The sequence below is a fragment of the Amblyomma mixtum genome, chromosome 10, assembly GCF_055824585.1.
Source record: "Amblyomma mixtum isolate Tamu chromosome 10, ASM5582458v1, whole genome shotgun sequence".
NCBI lineage: Eukaryota > Metazoa > Arthropoda > Arachnida > Ixodida > Ixodidae > Amblyomma > Amblyomma mixtum.
In genome coordinates, this window is record NC_143021.1 from 71,151,071 (window position 1) to 71,169,062 (window position 17,992).

General features: G+C 46.8%; 1 protein-coding gene across 1 annotated transcript in view; it reads right to left on the bottom strand.

Annotated features, from left to right (window-relative positions):
- Positions 1-17,992, bottom strand: part of LOC149326092 (cytochrome P450 3A4-like) — a 174,260-nt gene that overhangs the window by 60,124 nt on the left and 96,144 nt on the right. Inside the window, exon 2 of the mRNA XM_089564474.1 lies at positions 12,888-13,077. Within this exon, the coding sequence (XP_089420600.1) occupies positions 12,888-13,077 (190 nt within the window). The remainder of the gene's footprint in view (positions 1-12,887; positions 13,078-17,992) is intronic.

Below are 17,992 nucleotides of genomic sequence, written 5' to 3' on the forward strand. Positions count from 1 at the left end.
ATGAGAGGGGTATGCGGTATACAATGCCAGCAGTGCACGGAACGAACTTGCACACGTGTTTTATGGTGCATACCGGTTTCCTCTTCTCATTGACGGCTTTGCACATGCGCACCAGCTTTTCGGGGGCGGTGAACATGACGTCCACACCGCACTTCCCTCCAACTTTCCTCAGCCGGTGCGAAAGCTGGTGCACGTACGGAATAGCCGTACGCCTGAGCCTTTGGTTTTCTGCATGTTAATTATTAGCCCCACCGTTCTGCTCTGCCTGTCTAACTGATTGATCATGCTTTGCAGTTCTTGTCCTGAGTGGCTTAGCAAGGCAATGTCATCAGCGAATCGCAAATTACTCAGGTATTCTCCATTAACTCTTATCCCCAACTTTTCCCATTCCAGTCCCCGGAATACCTCCTGTAAGCAGGCAGTGAAGAGCATTGGCGAGATCGTGTCTGCCTGCCTGACACCTTTCCGTTTTGGAATTTTATTGCTGACTTTATGGATAGCTATAGTAGCTGTGCAATCGTTATAAATATCTTCCAATATTTTCACATAACAGTCTTCTACACCCTGATTCCGCAATGCCTGCATGACAGCTGAGGTTTCCACTGAGTCAAATGCTTTCTCGCAATCGATGAAGGCTATATAGAGGGGTTGGTTATATTCTGCGCATTTCTCTATCACCTGATTGATACTGTGAATGTGGTCTATTGTCGAGTATCCTTTACGAAAGCCTGCCTGATCAATTGGTTGACTAAAGTCCAAGGTTGTCCTGATTCTATTAGCGATTACCTTAGTAAATACCTTGTAGGCAACGGACAATAAGCTGATTGGTCTGTAATTCTTCAAGTCCTTGACGTCTCCTTTCTTATGAATTAAGATAATGTTAGCGTTCTTCCAAGCTTCTGGTGCTGTCGAAGTCACAAGGCATTGCGTATACAGGGTGGCTAGTTTTTGTAGCACAATCTCTCCTTCGTCCTTAAACAAATCTGCTGTTACCTGATCCTTACCAGCTGCTTTCCCTCTTTGCATTGCTCCTAAGGCTTTCTTTATTTCCTCTTTCGTTACTGGCAGGATGTCCCATTGCTGTGCTCGACTGCCCCCCTCAGTAACTTGATGATTACATTCGCTACTGTATAGATTGTGTAGAACTCTTCGGCTAATTGAACTAACTTATCCATATTCCTGATGACATTGCCCTGTTTGCCTTTTAGCGCATACATCTGGTTTTTACCTATGCCCAGTTTTCTCCTCACTGATTTTAGGCTACCTCCGTTCTTTAGAGCATGCTCGATTTTCTCCATGTTAAACTTTCTTATGTCGGCTACCTTGCGCTTATTTATTAACTTCGATAGTTCTGCTAATTCTATCCTGTCTGTTGAGTTAGACGTCCTCATGCTTTGGCGTTTCTTAATCAGATCTTTAGTCTCCTGAGATAGCTTGCTGGTATTCTGTCGAGCCCTCCTACCACCTACTTCTGCGGCGCACTCTGTAACGATAGCTGTAAGATTATCATTCATTGTTTCAACACTACGGTTGTCTTCATCAGTTAAAGCGGAAAATCTGTTTTTCAGCGACATTCTGAATTCCTCTACCTTCCCTTTTAATGCTAACTCGTTAATAGCCTTTCGCTTCACCAGTTTCCTCCGTTCCCTCTTCAAATCTAAGCTAACACGAGACCTTACCATTCTGTGGTCGCTACAACGGACCTTACCGAGGACCTCCACATCTTCTACGATGCCAGGGTGTGCACACAGTATGAAGTCTATTTCATTTTTAGTCTGACCATTGGGGCTCTTCCACGTTCACTTCCTGTTTGCTCGTTTGCGGAAGAAGGTATTCATAATCCGTAAATTATTTCTATCTGCGAACTCTACTAATAACTCTCCCCTACTGTTCCTAAAACCTATGCCATAGTCACCTACCGCCTTGTCTCCAGCCGGCTTTTTACCTACCTTTGCATTAAAGTCGCCCATCAGTACAGTGTACTGTGATTTTACTTTGGTCATTTCCGATTCCACATCCTCATAGAAGCTTTCAATTATCTGGTCATCATGGCTTGATGTAGGCGCATAGGCCTGCACCACCTTCAGCTTGTACCTCTTATTAGGCCTGACTACGATAGACGCCACTCTCTCGTTAATACTGTAAAACTCCTCGATGTTGCCAACTATATCGTGATTACTTCACTTCACTTCACTTTATTTTCCTTAAAGACCCTTTTCCAGGGTGTTACATAAGGGGTGGGGTTTACAAAATGCAGGAATCAACAGTGCTTGAATATGATGATGAACATGTTATGGCAGCAATATTATGGGGAAGGCCGTTCCAGTCAGCTGCTGCACGAGAAAAAAATGAGTTGGCAAAAACAGTGGTACGGCCACGTGGACGCAAAACTTGAAGAGAATGACCGATGCGATGGGACCTGCGTTGTGGAAGTGCGCAAATGTATGGTTCTTGTTTTACTGGTGAATAAAAGAACTTGTGAAACAGGACAAGACTGGCTATGCGACGGCGACTAGAAAGATTAGCTAGATCTGACTGAGATTTGAGGGATGATATGCTCACGTCGTACGAGTATGAGGAGTGAATGAATCTGATAGCCCTGTTTTGAACAGCTTCGATAGCGTGTGTTAAATATTCTTGATGAGGGCTCCAGATGGGTGACGCGTATTCAAGTTTAGTTCTAACGAATGAGATGTACGCTTGTAGTCTTACGTGTTGTGGGGCTTCCCGTAGGTGACGTTTTAAGAAACCTAGTGTTTTATTAGCAGATGATATCAGGTTAGTCACGTGCAAACGCCAAGATAAATCATTGGAAATGGTGACTCCTAAGTATTTATATGACTGGACGAGGTCAACTGGGGAATTGCAGACTGTGTATTTGAAAACAAGAGGATTTCGACGGCGGTGAAAGGACATGCACTTGCATTTGTTAGAGTTGAGCATCATCATCCACTGGGAGCACCAGTCTTGCACATGGCGCAGGTCTGCCTGAAGGGATTCTTGGTCAGAATGGTTAGTCACTGAGCGATAAATGACGCAATCATCGGCGAACAAGCGGATGTGACAAGAGACATGCTGGGGTAAATCATTAATGTATATGAGGAATAACAAAGGACCGAGAACAGAACCCTGTGGGACGCCAGAGGTTACTGGAAGCGGGTTGGAAAGTTGGTTATTAATGACGACGGACTGAGAGCGATGCGTGAGGAAAGCTTTAATCCATGCAATTATGTTCGGATGTAGGTTCAACTGGGAGAGTTTAAGAAGCAAGCGTTGATGAGGTACTTTGTCGAATGCCTTAGCGAAATCTAGGAAAATGGAGTCAGTTTGTAGGTTAGTATCAAGGTTGGCGTGAATATCATGTAGAAAAATGGCTAGTTGAGTTTCGCAGGAGAACCCCTTGCGAAATCCATGCTGTGATGGATGGAAGAAATTATTTGAATCCAAAAATTGCATGATTTGAGAGTAAATGACATGTTCCATGATTTTGCACGGTACACTTGTTAATGAAATGGGGCGATAATTAAGAGGTGAATCAGTACTACCTGATTTGTGGACGGGAACGACCTTCCCCACTTCCCAGTCGTCTGGAATGGTACCTTCGGAGAGTGAGTGCGAGAACAATGAACAAAAAATGCTGCAACAGACTGATTTAGTGTTTTTCAGGACCTTTGAATTGATTTCATCTATGCCGGAGGCCGAGGAATTGTTAATTTTGTCGATTATGCACGAAATTCCATTACTGTTGAAGGTTATCGCGTCCTCGGACCTTCGAGGAGTGCGGATGCTCCCTGCGACCCCTCTCGCGAAGTATTCGCGCCTGGCGACGTTACCGTCGTGCTCTAGCCCTCGCCGCGCCCGGCCCCACCTCGTGCCTGCGCTCCGGACGAGCTCGAGGAACACCGCGCGCGTCCAGCGCCGTCCGGCGCTCTCCCGCCTCTACTAGGGCTTCTCCACCAGCCGTCGGTCGCTTAGGCGGCCGCGTTCCTACTACAAGTAGGCCTCCCTACTCGTCGGCCGCTCCGGCGGTCGCGTAGTCTACCTCCACCGGGACAGCCTCACCGGGCCGCCGTCGTGTGCTGCAGCGGCGGCGGCCCCTTCCTCCCTGGATGCTCCCAGCAGCTGGCACAGCGGACACCGATGGCCGTGGCTTGCCCACCTCATCAAGGACTGCTGCGCCAAACTTGGACGTGAGAGCGGCCTGCCTGCTGCCCTCTGCCCTCCCCACGAGCACTTGTGCGCGCGGGGCCTCATCGCGCCGCTCACCATGGCGGTTTTCAGCGACACCATCCAGCTGCCCCTCTGGTGCGGCTTCCAGTGGACTACCCAGGACACTGTGCAGTGCTCCTGCTAAAGCCCGCTGGCCTTCGTGGTGCTACCATCCTAGTGCCACTGCTGTGTACACAGCCCGTCACGCGCCGGAAGAAACGCCGGTCTACAGCGTCCCCCGCCGCGCTGCTACCTCGGAGCAGTTATTTGCGGTCTTCACCTGCTGCCGCGAGGACCATCATCGTGACAGTGTCCTGCTGACAGCCCCGGCTGCCATGCAGTCCTTCCTGGCCCCTGGCTAGCCTTCCAGCTGGTCGGACGCCATGCTGCTTGCCTCCAGCAAGCCCCCCAACGTGCGCGCGCCACTCCCAGCGTGCTGCCGTTTATCTTCCCTTCCCTGGTGCGATCCTGTCGCTGCGGCGGGCCTGCCTACCTCTTGGATACGTGTGCCCTGGATTTCGGCAAGCTTGGAGACAGCGGCGACTACAAATCCCCCTCCCCTTACCCTTCCCAACTCCCACTTCCCTTCCCCCTGGTCCCCAAGAGTGATGCCGTGAACAAGGCCAACATACGTCGGGACCAGTATCCCCCCCCCCCAAGAATATCCCATAATAATTCAAGTCAAGTCAAGTCGCGTCCACGCCTGTGGTGATTATAAGAGGCAATCTAAAACACGGTGCTTCGGATTCGTTAGTAAAAACGGAAGAAAACGCAGTGTTAAACGCGTTTGCACATTCTATATCAGTCATCCTTTCGCCAGAATTGTTAGTGAGGGTTGGAAGACGTGCTTCCTTCGGGTTTATCAATTTCCAGAACTTCTTGGGGTTATCGGTTATCATTTTTGGCAGATCAACTTCGTAAAATGAACGCTTCGCACTTCTAATCGCCGCCAAGTACGTGCGTTCGGTTTCGTAGTATTTATCCCAAGCCTGCTGGCTTGCTTGACGCTTAGCTGTACGAAATGCGCGTTTTTTCTTATTTTCAAGCTTTTTAAGAGCTTTTGTAAACCAGGGTTTTTGATTATTTTTTCGAAAACTTCGTGTCGGAATATATTGATTGATCAATTCAGAAAACTTATGTTTCAATAGCACCCAGTTGTCGTTTACATTTCTACTATGAAGATCCGTTTGAAACGTCGATAGAAAGTTAGTTAGTTCGGTGTTAATTGCGTCATAGTTTCCCTTATTGTAGAGGCTAATAGTTTTCTGAGTAGTTTGTCTTATTACAGGTGAGAAGTTAAAACTGGCATGGATTACTTTATGATCGCTGATTTCCCTGAGATACGTAATGAATTCTAGGCTGTCTGGATTGGTGGTCAGTATAAGGTCGAGTGTGTTAGCCGTTTCCCCTGCGACACGTGTTGGTTCGGAGATTAGTTGGGTTAAATTAAAATTAAGGCAAACGTCTATAAATTCTTTTGACTCTTCTTGACTGGCTATAGGCTGAGACTGGTTATTCCAGTCGATATTGGGGTAGTTGAAATCCCCAAACAGGAGGATGTGTGCTTTAGGGTGCTTGGAAACCATGTTATTTAAAATATTGTGAAGTTTGCGAGGAAAGTCAGGACTGCTGCGAGGTGGTCTATAACACACACCAATTAATATTGTCAATGGGGATGCCCGGCACATGATCCATAGAATTTCTAAGTCTGAAGTGACTTCAATGCTAGAACAAGATAACTGCTCATGGACTGCAATCAGAACTCCTCCCCCCCGAGCATCTTTGCGATCAGCGCGAAAAAGACGAAAATGAGGCAGGTCGAACAATATCTCGGAATCTGTGATGTCGTTATTCAACCATGTTTCAGTTAGAACGAGCAGATTGCTGCCTGATGATGTTACAAGATTTGACACATCACGTTTCGGCAGGAAGCTGCGAATGTTAGTAAAGATTACCGATAATGGAAAGTTGGCACGAGGAGAGTAGGCCGGGAAGATCGCGATGACCGGGAAGGATTAGTTGATTGTTACGATATCTCTTGTACGGACTGAGATGATTCATCAAAAATATAGCGTTTTGGGCCAATATGCATCGTTTTGAACCTCAGGGAAAAAGACGCAGACTTTGCCTTGGCAAAAGCCACAAGGTGTTTTCGGCAATTTTGGACACGACGTGAAAAGTCCTCACCGACGCTATAACCGATATCCTTGAATTTCGGACCTTTTGAAAGAACTGATTCCTTAGTTTTGAAGGATATAAATTTAACGATGACCGGGCGTTGCCGGTCTTCAGAGTGGCGTCGGAGGCGATGGGCACGTTCTATATCATTTGCACTTAGCTGAATCCCACACTTAGCTGAATCCCACATGAGGAATCCCACATCTAGTTCTCGCCTATCTGCTAATCCACGATAGCACAGTACATGCCCGCCCTTTAGTAATGTATACGCCTCATCTGTCTTCCTAACCTCACTAAGCCCTATGAAATCCCATTTAATACTGGCTAATTCCTCCAGCAGCACTGCTAAGCTAGCCTCACTTGATAAGGTTCTTGCGTTAAACGTTGCCAGGTTCAGTTTCCAATGGCGGCCTGTCCGGAGCCAGAGATTCTCAGCACCCTCCGCTGCGTCACAGATCTGGCCGCCGCCTTGGTCAGTTGCTCCGCAGCCGCTGGGGACTGAGGGCCGAGGGTTAATTAGTTTGTTCATAGAAGGTGGTGGCCAAGTACTACACCAGGGTGGCCAAATCCTGTTCTGGTGAGGAAGTGCGTTGTCGGTTGAGGTCACCGATATCAGGCCGCACTCCAAGCCTGGTTATGCAATTCCATCGACACGCGGAGTTTTTTTTTTTTCCGGTGGAGAATTGCGTGGCACCGTGATTCTAACCCCGGTATTCTTGCACGCGAGGCGGATGCTCTACCTCCACGCCAATTTAAATACAACACTCTTTTCCATGAAATATTCTCTTTGTGCCCAAATAGGACGCGCTTGTGTTCGTTCCGCGCACGTTTCTGCATTGCCTCATATTACAATATTCTCATTTATAATACGGAAATTATTTTTCTGTGGACATTGCAGCAGTTTTAAACCCACTTGTGTGCAATACTCACAGGACACAATATTTGCCCTACACCGCATTGTGTCTTCTGTATTAACTCCATGTCGCTCCCTAAACCTCTCAGTAATAATTTTCTGTCGTCCTGCTGTGATGTGTTTGCCGCTGCGGTATACTACTGTCAGTCCAGTAGTCATGAGCGCCCACCTTGATTCTGCTCACAGTGTGCGATGGCGTGCACGTCCATACGCTAATTCTAAGAGCAGAGGTTATTTAGTGTTTTAAGCACCCGGCTTGCATGAGGGACGCTCGAACCCCACTGTCGCCATGAACCGGGGGGATATCCGACTGTGCGGCCTGCTCGTGGCCTGGCTACCGACGTGCGGGTTTCTGGTTCCGGAGAAACCAAGTCCGTGCGGGGGTTCACAGTGGCGAGGCTCTAAAACAAAGCCTCGGCGAAGCGGCTTCACGGCCGGCCGCAGGGCTGTAACGGCCATTGCGGGACGCCGAAGAAGGGGGGCATAGTACGGCCATGAAACTTCCAGTGAAAACCGTTGATGCGGTGGAGTACCGGCGGAGTAGGCCCGGGTCATCTCACGCTAAGACGGTAAGGAAACTTCGAGATAACAGGCCAAGATCATCTACAGTAATCTGGAAGAACGTAGATGTAGCTCTCCGTGGCTGTGATCAATCGAGATTAGTCCGGTCGCTTCTCGCGTCAGGAACGAAAATGATAACACCCCTTTCCTGCGGCCTCGAGCACGAACGAACGGACACTACAATGATACGTGGCACTATAACAGTTTCACACAGAAAAGCACTCGTCGATTGCGACACCGGAGTGGTATATTCTATTCCGCTGTCCTGGGGCAGGACGTGCATCGGCCAGGCAGGCCGCTGTATAAACGAGCGGCTGCTCGAACACCGCAGATCAGTGAAAGAGGCAGTTTCGTCCAGCCTTGCTGTGCACTGCTGGAAGTGTAAAGATTGTGTGCCCCATTTAAACAGGACAAATATATTGTTCAGTCACCCAGATCGGACCTGCAGGGAGTTAGTTGAGGCGTTTCTGATAAGGCAGGAGTCAGGAACATGTGTCGCATCAGCTTCTATCAATCTTGTGGAAAAAGAGATTCGCGCTCTCGGGGAATGTGTGGCGACAGGGTGATAGCAGGTGCGTTTGTGTGTTAAGACGGCTGGATGGTTTTGTGAAGATGAGGCGATTAGTGTCCCGATGCATGCGCGTACAGTTTTTAAGGGCCATCGAGCTTTTATGATGTGTTTTTGTTTTGTCGTTCAGTTTGGCGCTTATATATGTCACCCCTCTAGAAATAAAAATTCAGTTGTTAGATTGCGCTCGTGTCGTCTCTTGTTTCTTCCACTACGTCCTGTGTTTCGCGCTGCTCTAAGATGAGTCTGTAAGTTAAGCGTCGGAGAGTTGGATGGAGGAGACCCTTCAGAGAGTGGCAAAGACCGTGCACGAGTTCGCTCAGTCGTGTGGCCTCAGTTGCTCGCCCCAGAAGTCGGAGTTACTCGTCGTCAAACCAAGAAGAAAGAAAGGAGACCAAGAAAACGGCCGCTTCACCATCGACGGCGCGAGCATAACGCCAACCACGCAAGCACGTATTCTGGGTGTCATCTTCCAGAACAACGGCAAGGCGGGGGCGTCGCTCGCCAAGATCAAGGTTTCAACGGAACAAATTTCGCACATCATCAGAAGAGTAACGAACAGAAAAAGAGGATTCAAGGAGGACGATGCACTGACGCTCGTCCAGGCCTTCGTGACGTCGCGCATCGTTTACGCGGCGCCGTACCTGAAGTTACTCAAGAAAGACAGGGACCAGTTGAACATCATTATACGCAAGGCAACCAAGATGGCGCTGGGCATACCGACGTATTCCTCGACCGACAAGCTTCTCGGCATGGCCAAGCACAACGACATTGAAGAGTTAATAGAAGCTCATCTGTCTAATCAAAGACTCCGGCTCAGTCAAACTTCGGCGGGACGTCGCGTTCTTGCCAAATTGGGCTGGCAAGAGGCAGACCGGAAGGAAACGGGACCGTTACCCAGGTTGTGGGCGCATAAAATCGTGAGTAAACCGCTGCCTCGAAACATGAGGCCGGGTCGTAACGACGGCCGCAGAGCGGCTCGTATAGCGGCCTTGACGGATACATTAGAGAAAATAGAAGAAGAGGAACAGGGTGTCACTCTCTTCACAGACGCTTCGTTACCCATGTTTTCATCGATAGCCACGCTGGCAGTTACGACGCGGGATATGCTCGTAACCTGCGCCTCTATTGAGACATCTTTTCCAGAGGTGGCAGAAGAGGCCGCGATAGCGCTTGCACTCGCGCAGCCCAAAGTGGGAAGAATTGTCACCGACTCGCAAGAGGCGTATAACAGTTACAGAAAGAGGTGGGTGTCTCTTGCGGCACTAGGAATTCTCAAATGTAAACGCGACTTTCCTGAAAGGAAAGTTGAGTTGATATGGACACCGGCTCACTCTGGGCTGGAGGGCAACGAGCTTGCCCACCAGTTCGCCCGAGAGATGGAACACCGGGCAGAGGAAGGTGAGCCACAGTCCATTATTAGTTACAAGGAAATTACGAACTATTACAAGACGGAGAGGCGACGTTACCCCGATCCTCACAAATCGCTTACCAGAGAACAGCAAGCGAACTACAGGCAGATACAGGCAGGATCCTTCCCGCACCCTTACCTTCAACACAAGATGTACCCGGAAAGGTACCAGAAGGAATGTGATTTCTGCAAGACTGAGTTAGGCGCACTCCAACATGTCATTGAAGTATGCAACTTCATCAAGGAAATCCCCCCACCTCTTACCTGCCCCACTACCCCACCCCATCCCTCATCCTCCCTTACCGAGCGATGGGAGACCTTGCTAACCAGCCCCGCCGTGGAAGACCAGCTCGTCCTGATCTCCAGGGGCCAGGCGGCCAGGGATGCATATGGTTCCCGTGAAGAGAGAACCACTCCTATCGACGGAGTCTAAGCAGACGTCGTATTTAGCTCGAGCAAATAAAGTTGTTTCTCTCTCTCTCTCTTGCTGGTTTGCGCTGGTATTTATATGTAAGGGATCACCAACTAGCTCGCACTCTTACCCTACTACAAAATACTTTGCGGCACCGCGGATAGAATATCTCTGCTCCTTGGTTCTCTAGAGCGCTTTTTCATGTTTTCTTCGCGCCGACTGCAATACTTGTTCTTCCCTTGTATGTTAAAACCACCCCAAAGTGGAAGGACGCACACCCAGAGCTTAAGTGCCAGCAACACAGCCAATGTCCTTACTTTAAGCCATGCAGCCTACACAACGTCGCGTTTTGCCTCATGCGTAGCCTGCTACCAAAATAATGTTATCTACAACAGGCAGAAAAAAAATTCGATACTTCGCATAAATGAAGAAGGATAACGAAAGGCAAAAATAAATACTTCAGTAAATCCATAACGTTGAGTAAGTTGGCTTGCACACTGGCAAGAAATGTTGCGTGCAGAAGAAATCCGCGCCGTTTTGAGCGCTTTCTAGTTCTCCAAGGCTCACTTCTGAATTTTTTGTCTTCTTTCCGGAGAACCAATCACGTCAACCTTTAAAACAGTCGCAGCGGAGATATGGCGGCGCATGCGGGGTAAATAACAAACCATTACGACTTTATGTGTTAAAGTTAGAGGACGCTAAGTGCTGAAGTGTCTCGTTTTGCCCCGTGTCGCCTTTTGCCCCGCTATATCCTACATGCATTGATTGTCCCTCCGGCTTATAAAAGTTGCGGGAACAAACGGTCTTTGTTGTGTTGGCGGCACCAAACAAAACGGACAGGCTCGTCAAAGCTGCCTGGAGAGACACCAAACCAAAACCATCAGGGGTATGAAAGGCGTTGTTTATAAGATCGCCTTGCCCTGCGGCAAACGCCACTTCAGACAAACTGGCCTTCTCCTTAACGAAAGCCTGCAGAAGCACCAGGCTAATGTCTCAGCCGTTTCGTTAGAAGGTCACTGGCCGAACACTGCGAGCGGTGCGTTTTCAAACTAGCATGATACATGAATGGAAAGAAACAATATCATTGGGAAGGATAAGGGCAAACGAAGGCAGGAGAATCCTTGTATGCCTTCACATAAAAGAGGCCAGAGAAAAATGTGTTAGCGAGCGTCTGTCACAATAATAAATGGACTCCATGTAGAGCATTAAGGTCATTCCAGCCTATAAGCCTTGGGGTTTTAGCAGTAAACCGCACAGCAATGACTATTCTGTATGCCTTATGTCCTTTTCACGTGCTTTTAACCTTCTTTGGAGGCCTCCATCATTTTGAGTATTTTACGAAATTTAGAATATTTTAGGAAATTATTTTCGCTGTACCTTTTATGTTTATATTTACACCTTTCGCATATATGAACAAGTTAAACGTCGTTTTTATTCTCCCTTCCTGTTTTAGCCTTGCATAGTTGAGAGAGGGCAGGCAGATGGTTTCTTGCAGACAAAAATTGAACAAGGGAGGGGGAAAGCTCACGGAGCTTGCCATCACTTCCAGAAAAGGACTTATCATCACGCGTACTCTAGCTTGTTATTTTCCTGGAAAGTTTTTTCCTCTGTGCGTAGATACGTTCCACCCCACGCTATTTTGTTTATTCTGTAGAGCTTTAACTGGCTCCAACTATTCATGGGCGCTTTTTCAATGTTTAATAATAAGAGAGAGGGCTTAATAAGAGGTACAAGCCGAAAGTGGTGCACCCCTACGCGCCTACATCAAGCTATGATGACCAGATCGTTTAAAGCTTCTATGAAGACGTGGAATCGGCAATGAACATACTAAAATCACAGTACACTGTACTGATGGGCGTCTTCAATGTGAAGGTAGGCAAGAAGCAGGCTTGTGGTAGATGGCTATTCCATAGGCTCCAAGATTAGCAGGGGAGAGTTATTAGTAGAGTTCACAGACAAATAATTTACAGATCATGAATACCTTGTTCCGCAAACGAGAAAAAAGGAAGTGGACGTGGAAGAGTTCCAATGGTGAGACTGAAAATGAAATAGACTTCATACTATGCGTTCACTCTGGAATCATAGAGGATGTGGAGGTCCTCGTAAAGGTCCGTTGTAGCGACCACACAATAGTGAGTATGGCGTTTCACAATAGTGAAAGTATGGCGTTTTATGCCGAGAAAATGAGAACTTATTCCTGACGTCAAGCGAGCTAAACTATGCCGTGAGGCAGTATCTGCGCGAGAAACCGGCAGTAGTGATCGCCGTGAGCCGCGGTAATCGGAATTTCTGGAAGTTATCAGTAAATTATGGGCACGCTTTTCAAGACTTCTAAGCCCAACAAAATTGAACTGCCTTTACTCTAGATCATGCACGCATGTTATTGCCATCTTCTAAGCTGTATCATGTGCCCTAAAAGACAGACACGGGAGCTGAAAGTAGGGGCCCGTTTTCTGTGTAATTTTTTCTCCATTGGGTTAACGTTCTTGCGCTATTCTATGAGTATGATGTATTAACTCACCAAACAGTCAGTGTTTTGAAATACGACTACGAGAATAAGAATTTCATAACAATGTATCAAGAGAAATAAACAGGGAAAGTGCGCGAAGAAAAGAAGGTTGTAGATGATGTTTACCTCTGAGACAAATCAGGCTGCTCTTGACAGGTTCAGCCTCTATCGGTAGTCGAGATCGGTCTCTAAACACGGCAAACTCCTTCACGAGGCACTCCTTGATCATGTCTGGGTTGCTCAGCAAAAGGTAGGGCTCGTCGCCGATAAAGATGCCGAACACCTTTCCGTACTCCTGGATCCATTGTCCCACCACCTGTTTAGTATTTTAGGAGAAAGTGCATACTGACGCACTGAGTTCTGAAGGTAGAAGAACAGCATAAATTTACCTTGTTGCATAAATAAATTGGGCCTGTTATTGTCTAGGTGATACAGAGTAGCAAGGATGTCTCTGATCAAAGCACTATATTTCCAAATTTGTAAAACACCCGATGTGAATCCATAACTCCAATGAGTTGGTAACTGGCACCTCCTGTGCTGTTTTATCTCTAACCGGCAAACAACTCTGCTTTGGCGCAGAGCAACCAGGAGACATGCTGTTCTGCGCTAGGGGGGGATTATGGGAAGAGATAAGCGGTAACAGAGATGTCCAGAAATAAATGACAAAGCAAAGAATATTACTGGAGGTAACTGAGCAGTAGGCGCGACAGTCCACAGTTGAGAAGCACACAAAACAAGGTCACCAAGGCACTAACTGCAACGCCGTCGCCGACAACTTGATAGATGGATGGAAACAGGGTGGTGGCAGTTGCCACCATGCTTTTTTTTCTATATTTTTGTTTACCTGTGTTGTAAATCTTTATTGAAATTCCCCATTTTCGTTCAACACGTTTTCCGACACTTTTAACCTTATGTCCCCTCTCTGCTTTTGAGCCATGAATCTTCCAATCACTTTTTGCTAACATCCACGGCAGATTTATTAGGCAAGCCTAGCAGGGGCATCAGAAAGTTACGTGGGCGGGATGAGATTCAGAAGTTTGCGCGGATACGGTGGCCACAACTGGCAAAGAGCAGGGTCAGTTGGAGAGACGTGGGAAAAGCCTTTGCCCTGCAGTGGGCGTAGTCAGATTGATGGTGATGATGTTATCTCTAAACTGTAGGGCCTCAGGAAGAGTGACTGTGCCTGCATCGATATCCGGATAGATTCCATCACATTTGAGTATGATGATTTTGCAATGGTTTCTACAGATTTACCACGCACAGCACATGTTCCATCTTTTTCGTTAAATTTCTTTTTGTAGCTGCGTGTTCTAAGACGCATTGACCTAGCTTCAAAGAGTGCCTCTTGAGTTATCATAGAAAATTTTTTTCCTGATCTGCCTTTTCCAGTGTCAGTATTGTTCTACACTATGCTTCTTTTCTACTGAATTAATCCAATTTTTGCTTTCCGCGTTTTTTACTAGTTTAATGCTCTTTCTTTCTCCGTCCTCTTAATGAGTAAGACTAAACTGCCACCTGTTGCTGTGTGTAGGATTTTTGTGATGTACGGCAGAAGCTTAAATTAAAATATCTGCTTTCAGAGCATTGTATATTGTAAGTTGTTGTTTTTTTCCTAGCTCAAGTTCTGCTAAATAGGTTTCTCAAATTCTTATATTAATAGAAGAATGGCCTGAGGGGCGAGTTGGTGCATGATGAAATGAACGGCGGCGCAACAAGGACGCTAACGAGAAAGGGGACACCACATGCGCACACTACCAACTGTTTATTACATGGAAAGGTGGCATATTTAAACATACAGCTCAGGCATGACACTCATCGCATTATCGCTCCGAACCCAACACGTGGAAAAAAGCAGCAACATCAGGATAACAAACAAGAAACCTTTAACCCCTGCAGAAACAACTAAGATTCTGATACCAGAAATTAGAGGAGGCCATCTCGTAGCAAAAGCAGTGTCAAACAATCGTAGCAGAGGCAGAGTGAAACATGAGAAGTAAAAGTGGTCAGAAACCAAACACCAAAAAAAAAGTAAAAACGGTAAAAAAACAAAAACAAATGACAGCCGTAGCAAAGGCAGATTGGTTTATGGTTTGGTTTATGGAGTTTAACGTCCCAAAGCGACTAAGACTATGAGAGACGCCGTAGTGGAGGGCTCCGAAAATTTCGACCACCTGGGGTTCATTAACGTGCACTGACATCGCACAGTACACGGGCCTCTAGAATTTCTCCTCCAAAGAAATTCAACCGCCGCGGCCGGGATCGAATCCGCGTCTTTCGGGTCAGCAGCCGAGCACCATAACCACTGAGCCACCACGGCGGCGTAGCAAAGGCAGAGTCAAACGCATTAAGCAAAAGCAAATATTAATTTGCGAAACAATTTCTTTGCTTTAGTCTGAGGCTTCCGTGGTTTCATGAATGAACATGCATTCAGTTTCGAATAAAACAACGGCAAATACAGTGCGAAAGAAAGTGAACAAGGTACGCGGAAGCAATATTAGAGGTGTTTTTAAAATTTTTGCATGGGAGGGAAACTAACTGGACAATCGTAATTAAATAGAGACAATTTTACAAAGTCGAAGGAAGGATAACATGCCAGCGATAGAAGCCGAAACCACAGCCGCCGGGAGCCGCGAGCAGGCCTCGCTATGGCTTGGCTTTACCTCCGTAATTCAAAGGTGTTTTGCTGGCTTAAGCTTACCTTAGCTCATTCTCATGCCTTCTTAGTCATATCACTGCCTGTTACCACGAGTGCATAACATCGCCGCCTGTTGGCGCCTGTGTTCTGAATATATATGCAGCGTTTCGGCGGTTCTAAAGTAAACTTGAGGTTCGGCGCCTGTGCCGTCGTCGTTTCTGTTTCTGTCCCCTGTCCATGTGTTTAAGCACTGTAAACCACAATGAATTAACCGGATGTTTTCTTGCCTGCATTTGTCCCCGGTCCCTAAATAAACTACCCCTAGCCATGTCCTTTTGCCAGCAATTGTACCTGATACCCAGACATGTTCTTTGCAAGTTGATTTTATTCTTTGCCAATTTGTTCCTTGATGTATCAGCATACCTACTCCTCCTCCCTTTTTCTCCTTCCTTGTTCTGTTGCACCCTTCCCAGACATAGCCATCGATTAAACGTGGATCTTCTAAATCGCTCTGATGTGTCTCGCATTGAGCGTACACACCTACTTCTTCGTCCTGTAATTGCTGTTTAATTTCTAACCATTCCGCTCTCGTTCTACCCCTTGCATGCGTATGTAACTCATTCATGAATAAACTGCGCGAAAAAAAAAAAACACGGACAGAGACAGAAATCACGTACACACATAGAGCGCAGAACTTCCAACTTTTATTCGAAAAACGCTTCGGGCATTACCTTTTATATTCTCTAAACAACCACCACATGACACAGCCGGGATCAAAACAGATAAGCATTGACAGTTACGTGTCCATGTCCCGGCTGTGTCATGTGGTGGTTGTTTAATAATAATAATAATAGTTTATTTTTCCTCTTTTACAAGGAAAGGAGCAGCCGCGAAAAAGCTGCTTCAGAGAGCAGCTTGACGGGGCGACTGCCCCCTTACTGACGGCATTTGGCAGCGCAGGATAAATCAACTGATTTAATTTTTACATCAATAAATCAAAATTGAATGAAATTTGAGTTAAAAAGCACAAAAAAAATCAAAGTACATCATGTACAAAGCACTAAATGAGGACATAGACAAACTCTTCACAAAAACATTTGACGGAATTGTTTAACGGAAACAACTGTAAAATCTTTCCGACTATTGCGTGAGTGCTGATTGAGTAAAACAGGAAGCCTGTAACGAAGCATCTGCTTGCCATAGTTTGTGCGACAGCCAGTGATATGCCAAGCGTATAAAAGGTAATGCTCGAAGCGTTCTTCGAATAAAAGTTGGAAGTTCTGCGCTCTATGTGTGTACGTGTTTTCTGTCTCTGTTCGTGTTTTTTTCGCGCTGTTTAATCATGAACGACCAGCCCCAACTAGCCCGCCAGAAAACCATTCTTGAATATGTAACTCATCCTGGCGCTAAATTTCTTTTTGGTAGTTTTCTTACTGGACCTCCTAGTGGCCATTTTGTTCGGCTCAGCCTCCATTGTTACACTTTCTACTTAGCTTCTACCTACCCGTACGCCCTGACCCGCCGTGGACCGCCTAATGATCTGCTTCCCGGCCTGCCAGGCGTGAGCCGATTTCTGCTCCTGCCCGTACACTGAAATATATGCCATATCCTGTAACGCCTCTGCCGAAGCCTGCTATATTCACTTCCCTGTTCATGTCTGCCACTTCAAAGCCTTTCTCCAGGATTAATTTCCTTATCTCTCAATTAAGGGTCACCACGTCCTTGGCAACCTGTCCGTTCCGTCCTTGCTCCTCCGGCACAGTGCACACTACGATCTGCACTTGCTGTGCTATCGCCCTTATATCGTCCACTACCTCAGCTAATCTTTCCACTACTTACTTTCAAGATATTAAAATAAATAACTCAACTATTTGACGCAGTCACGTTGCTCCCGCAGTCCGTCCGGTCACGGTCACCACGCGTGATCCGAAGAGCACCGTCCGCACCGCACGGCTCTCAGCTGTCGACCCAGTGTGTGCTGCCGTTGCGCGGCTGTAAGCTGTCAAAAGCTGTGCTGCTGGGACACTATTCGTTTCTGGACTGTCTACCATAACAATGTGCATAAAATATGACACAAGATGTATGCATCAAAAAGGCCCGAAGAAGTTTAATGTCCTGAAGAAAGGAAAAACTAAATTTCAATACACGACGCAGCAGCGACGGGCTGCAACAAATTTTTCTTGCCAGCAGTATTCCTTTGTCTCCATTTCTTTTTACCTGAAACAAGTCTACTCGTGTGTATACGCGGAGACAAAACAAAAATTTACTGCACTGTGTCAAATGATCCACAGTAGTCACAGTGTGAATGTTTGCTTGTCCTGAGCGGTGTCGATAGCTGCTTATGAAGGAGGCTTCAGATGCAGTGAATATTGGAGAAATTTTAGATGCAAGGGAGTCTCTGTGGGAGCCCAGAGTTCAAGCGCGGGTGAATGTCTTGGAGAAGTGCATAAAAATTGGTTGGTAAGCTCAGGAGCCAAATACTTTGCTCGTAAGCTTATATCTTTGCCATTAGTGACGTCTCAGATTTCTTAGAGAATACTTTCCGGTAATTTCGATGCTGGGGACCTTTTCGGGCGTTTCGGCTGCCTCTTCATTT